Source organism: Chelonia mydas, chromosome 2 (assembly GCF_015237465.2).
Source record: "Chelonia mydas isolate rCheMyd1 chromosome 2, rCheMyd1.pri.v2, whole genome shotgun sequence".
Classification (NCBI taxonomy): domain Eukaryota; kingdom Metazoa; phylum Chordata; order Testudines; family Cheloniidae; genus Chelonia; species Chelonia mydas.
In genome coordinates this window covers 182,806,514-182,811,727 of record NC_057850.1, presented here as the reverse complement: position 1 = coordinate 182,811,727, position 5,214 = coordinate 182,806,514, and the positions used below count along the sequence as shown (strand labels likewise).

Below are 5,214 nucleotides of genomic sequence, written 5' to 3'. Positions count from 1 at the left end.
ATAGGACAGAATAGCAGGCTGTAGAGTGGAAGGCTGGTCCCTTCATCTACGCATTTACTTTTCTCTTGGTGCCCATATGGGTATTTCTCATTGTAGTAACATTATTGGGGATATTTGGAGAAAAAGGCCATGTCCGGGGCCGCTGGAGGCAGCGGCGAATTCACACCCTGTTCTGCCTCAGGCACACTGGTCTGTGCCATCCTGCTTGCCCCCGGCCAAAGGAAGAGGGAGAGCAATGGCTCCCAGTTTTCACTGGAAGTGCAGATGCTGTTGCTGCTGGGGGTATTGAGAAGGTCTTCAAAGCAGGGGGAGACAGCAGGACATTGGGGTGCCCCCTTCTAAGAAAGCAGATCGGCCCAGATATGCACTTACAAGGCTCCGAATCAGGGACACAAGAAATATACCTGTGCCGTGTAAGAAGCGGTAAGCCCCGGGAACCGGATTACGGCGGGCGGGTAACCCGCTCCGAGATCCCAGCCTCCTGAGTGCACTCTGGAAATCACGCCCGGCCGGCGCCAAGACGGGGCCGCGCCCCAGGCGCTGTGCGGGCTGCAGGGAGTCGCCCTGGGGGGGCAGGTGTCCTGGTGTGGGGGGGGGGGCGCCCTGCCCCAAGCAGCAGGGAGGAAGCTGGGCGCGGGGGGGAGCCCCTGGCAGTGCGGGAGACGGGACACGGTTGGGAGGGAGACCGCTACTGGGAGGGGGGGTCCCTACGTCGGCGGTGCGAGGGGTGCCTATGCTGGGGGGCTGCCGGGGAGTCCCGCAGAGCGCCTGAGCCGAGCAGGGCTCCCGCCCGGCCGCTCCTCCCGGCGGGGCTGAGCAGGGGGCGGAGGCGGGCTGCCGAGCTGCTGCCGTCACGCGCGCCTTTTCCCTCAGCCCTTCGCCGAGCAGCCGCGGCGGCCCCAGCCCGGCTCCCACGCCCTCCCCAGCCGGGTGGCGGGCGGCAGCGCCATGCAGCCTCCACCCCCTCCTCCTCGCCGGTTCTGAGTCCATGCCATGCTGCTGCCGCCGCTCCTGCCGGCGCTGCTGGCCGCCTGCCTGCCCCCCTGCCAGGGCTGGAGCCCCGCCGCGGCCGGCGGGGGGCAGGAGGAGCCCGAGCTCTTGCTGCCCCCCATCAACTCCTCCTCGCGCTCCCTGGCCAGCCTGGAGCGGGACCTGCGCGGGATGGGCGGGCAGGCTGAGGCGGGCAGCCCCAGCCGGGAGCCGCCTCCTGCCGCCGCCGCCGCCGGCCCGCAGCCGCCCCAGCCCCCCGAGGAGGCGCCCTGCAACATCAGCGTGCAGCGGCAGATGCTGAGCTCGCTGCTGGTGCGCTGGAGCCGCCCGCTGGGCATCCCGTGCGACCTGCTGCTCTTCTCCACCAACGGCCACGGGCGGGCCTTCTTCTCCGCCGCCTTCCACCGCGTGGGGCCGCCGCTGCTCATCGAGCACCTGGGGCTGGCGGCGGGGGGAGCCCAGCAGGACCTGCGCCTCTGCGTGGGCTGCAGCTGGGTGCGGGGGCGCAGGGTCGGGCGGCTCCGGGCAGCGGCCGCCGCCGCCTCCTCCTCGCTGTCCGAGCCCGGCCAGTACTGGCTGCAGGGGGAGCCGCTGAATTTCTGCTGCCTGGATTTCAGCCTGGAGGAGCTGAAGGGGGAGCCGGGCTGGCGGCTGAACCGCAAGCCCATCGAGTCCACCCTGGTGGCTTGTTTCATGACTCTCGTCATCATCGTGTGGAGCGTGGCCGCCCTCATCTGGCCGGTGCCCATCATCGCCGGCTTCCTGCCCAACGGCATGGAGCAGCGGAGAAGCACCGCGGTGGCTGCGAGCGCCACCGCCGCTGGCAAATAACCCCCCTCCCCGCTCTGCTCCGCTCCGCTGGGGCCGCCCTCCTCCGTTTGCTGTGCGATCTGCTCCCGAGACTGGGGCGGACGCTGGTGGACTCGCATCCCCTCCCCGCGCGCTCTTTGTAAACGCTTCACCCTGGGTTGGTGTGTGGGTGTGTGTGTGGAGCACTTTAAAGCCTTGCCCAGGTTTCTTGGTGTCCAGTGCAGGCGAGTGTGGCGGTTTGCGGAGCATTGCTCCCTCCCCAGTAGTCAAAGGGATTTTGTTTTCTTTTCGTGTGCCCAAGATTCATAGCAGAAGACGACCAAATCCTGTGTATTTGTTTTCTATATTTAATAGCCGTTTTAAATGGACGTTTTAGTAAAAAACAAAAACAAAAAAACACCCCCAAACAAACGAAAAACCCTGTTCAACTGCAGTTGTTTTTAGTCAGAGTAGCTATTTGTATATGAACCAATTTGTCTTAGCAGTTTTATTTATATCAGAAGAATCTTTTCTGGCAGGATTTAAAACTGATATATTGTTATTGCTGAAACTGAACTTTAATGAAACTTTTACAGTGTATTTCCCATTTCAGATAATGTGTATTTAATATTGTAGTTCTGCGTTACTTGGCTTTTAATACAGAGATTTTCTTTCTGGAAGTCATGCTTAGCCTTTTGTTGCTCTGTTTCTCCCAGGATGGGAAAGAAGGGTTCTGCAAAATTCCCAGCTCTCCTAAATGATCGTGAAGACCACCAGTAGAAATGAGGGTATGTTACACATGTTATTAGAGGAAGTGGATGGATGGTCACCCCAAAACTTTTTCTACACAGTGTTTGCCCTTCTTTCAGAATACAAATAATGGGATCCTGTTCCCATTGGAATTAATCTTCAAAACTTCCACTCATTTCAGGATAAGAATAAATAGTCTAGATCCTCACCAGCATAGCTCCATTAACTTCTATGGAGCTATGCCCATTTACACTTCCCTTAGGGTCTGTTGACTTCAACAGAGCTAGACAAGTACATACCATCTGAGGATCTGGCCCACTATTTGTACTGTATTGAAAACAGCTGGAAAACAATTCTCTGTGACTCCGACAAAGTGTGTGCCTCAAAGCAAGCTCAAATACACTTGCAGAAGGAATTGTAATATAATACTTCGTTATTATCTTCACTATATTTTGATATATTAGTCTTAAAGGGTTATGGTCAGGTTGTTTAGGCCCCAAATTTAGGGGTTAGGTGAGGAAGAAATTATAAACCTAGAGTCAGATTTTGATGGCACCCTGTGTAAAGGGAGAGAGATGCTGTAAGAAACCTCCTTTCTTGTGTCCCATGTACAGCCACAACTGATTTCTCTGAAATTTCACATGCCTGAAAACCTCAGTGTAAATTAAGGAATGATTCTTTGAACTCTTTAGCTCTATAAGGGACCATATCCTGTTTGCCTTACCCAAATGAATCATCCAGCTGAAGTCAATGAGACCAGTTGTGGGAATAAAGTGAACAAGACCTGTGATAAGATTTCTAACTTTTTTGCCAGTGTCAGCATCTTTGATTTCTAGGCACATATGAGCTCACTCTGATGGCTAATTTAACATGGCATGAGCATTTTTGTTTAATTATTCTAGGGTTTATGTAGATGAGAGGATAAGGCAACTCATATTGGCATGAAAAGTTTGAAGGGGTTAAATACTGTTAGGATTCTTTTTTTTTTTTTTTTTTACTATTTTTAAACAAGTAAAGGACAACATTAATAAAAGAAATATATGCAATATTTTATACCATATGAAATTTGATGAAAGAGAATGCAGAGGTAAACAAGCTGCTGAGTATACTGCATGAAACAGATAAAATAAATAAAGGATATATTTAAAAATCTTATATTTTAGGGGTTTATCCTGCAGCTCTTACTCAGACAATAGGTCCATTGAGGTCAATGGAACCTTATTTTAACAAATATAGGCTCCATTCACTATGGAAAATGTTCATGTTACCTAGTGATCTGTAGCATTTTCTCCTGTGTAGGTAGTTCACTGAATCCTACCTTTCTGTTCTTGATCTGAGAAATTCATTTCCATTTCTGTTTTGTATGGATTATTTTTTTCAGAAATGAGAAATGCACACAAAAGCAAATATTTGCCTTATGTACCTTTGATACCCTGGGTGACTCATAAACCTCCTAAAATATAAACACAGGGGCCCCGGGAGAGTATAGCATCTAGTTACAAATGAAGTCATGTCAACATCCTCCCAAATACGTCTAAGTGCTATAGAGCCTGTACATATATAATAAAATATCTAGTGAAGATTTACAGTGCCAGCAAGGCATTATTGTTAATAATAACAGTGCACATGTAGGCAGAGAGGGCTAATAACCTTGGGTTGAACTAATGGGTTGATTCTGCAAAATACTGAGTATTCTTTTCCTGATCCAGCAAAGCGTTTAAGCATGTTTAAATTTAAGATCTTTATGGGCCTGATTCTCTTCTCACACCAGTTTCACCAGCAAAGCTCCATAGATTTCATCTGAATTTCACCAATTTAAGCAAAAGGAGAATTGGGCCTTATGAAATTGCCATTTTTAACAATTCTTCTTTTAACTGTGATGCCTACAGAAACATATCAAGAATGACTAAAAAGTTAATACAAAATAGATATACAGACTATAAAGTTAAGGGTGAGTTCCCTAGCTCATACCACAATCTACTTGAATGCAAATTTTATGTACATGCAGCTCTAATTATCATATGTTTTGCTGCATCAATAAACAAGTGAGAAGATGGAGAAGGAGAAGAATTTGTTTTCATTCTACCATACACCTCAACATAAGTAGGGCACTTGTTAATATAACTTGTTATAGTGTGAGATGTTAGAATGGATGGATCATGTAAAATCAGAAAAGGACAAATCCTGAGCACAAATGAATTTGTTGTGCTCTAGAAAGATCTGTCTCAGACCAAGGAGACAAGGAGCTCTTTGCAGACAGTGTGGGCTTCTCCTTGGGTTGCAGTAACCTCTGTGGCTAAGCATGCTCCATTCACAGAGGGGGAATAGCCAGTGGAACTGCATTGTGGGAGATCTATCAGCGTTGTCTCTGGACCCTAAAACTCTCCTGGGATGCAGGGACTTTCTGGAGAGCCAAGTTACATGGGACACAGAAGATATATACCCATTTTACAGACCGCCAGTCCCTGTCCATTGCACCAAAGGCCTTCCATGCCCATAGAGATGGAGGCAAGATTTGTCCCCCAAAGAATAGAACTTAAAAGCTTGGTATGGTCTGGGCAATACCCAAGATTCTCTGTCATCTTTGGTCCCAAGTCAATAGTAAAGTAATTGATTCTTGGATTTTAAGACAGCAGTGATCATTATGATGAGATAGCCTCCTACATAACACAGCAATAGAACTTC

The 5,214-nt window shown here is 49.6% G+C and overlaps 1 protein-coding gene across 1 annotated transcript; it reads left to right on the top strand.

Annotated features, from left to right (window-relative positions):
- Positions 1-783: 783 nt before the first annotated feature.
- TMEM158 (transmembrane protein 158) lies at positions 784-2,464 on the top strand. Its single transcript, XM_037890241.2, has one exon. The coding sequence runs from the start codon at positions 994-996 to the stop codon at positions 1,819-1,821; it is 828 nt and encodes a 275-aa protein (XP_037746169.1). The 5' UTR covers positions 784-993; the 3' UTR covers positions 1,822-2,464.
- The last annotated feature ends 2,750 nt before the right edge of the window (positions 2,465-5,214 follow it).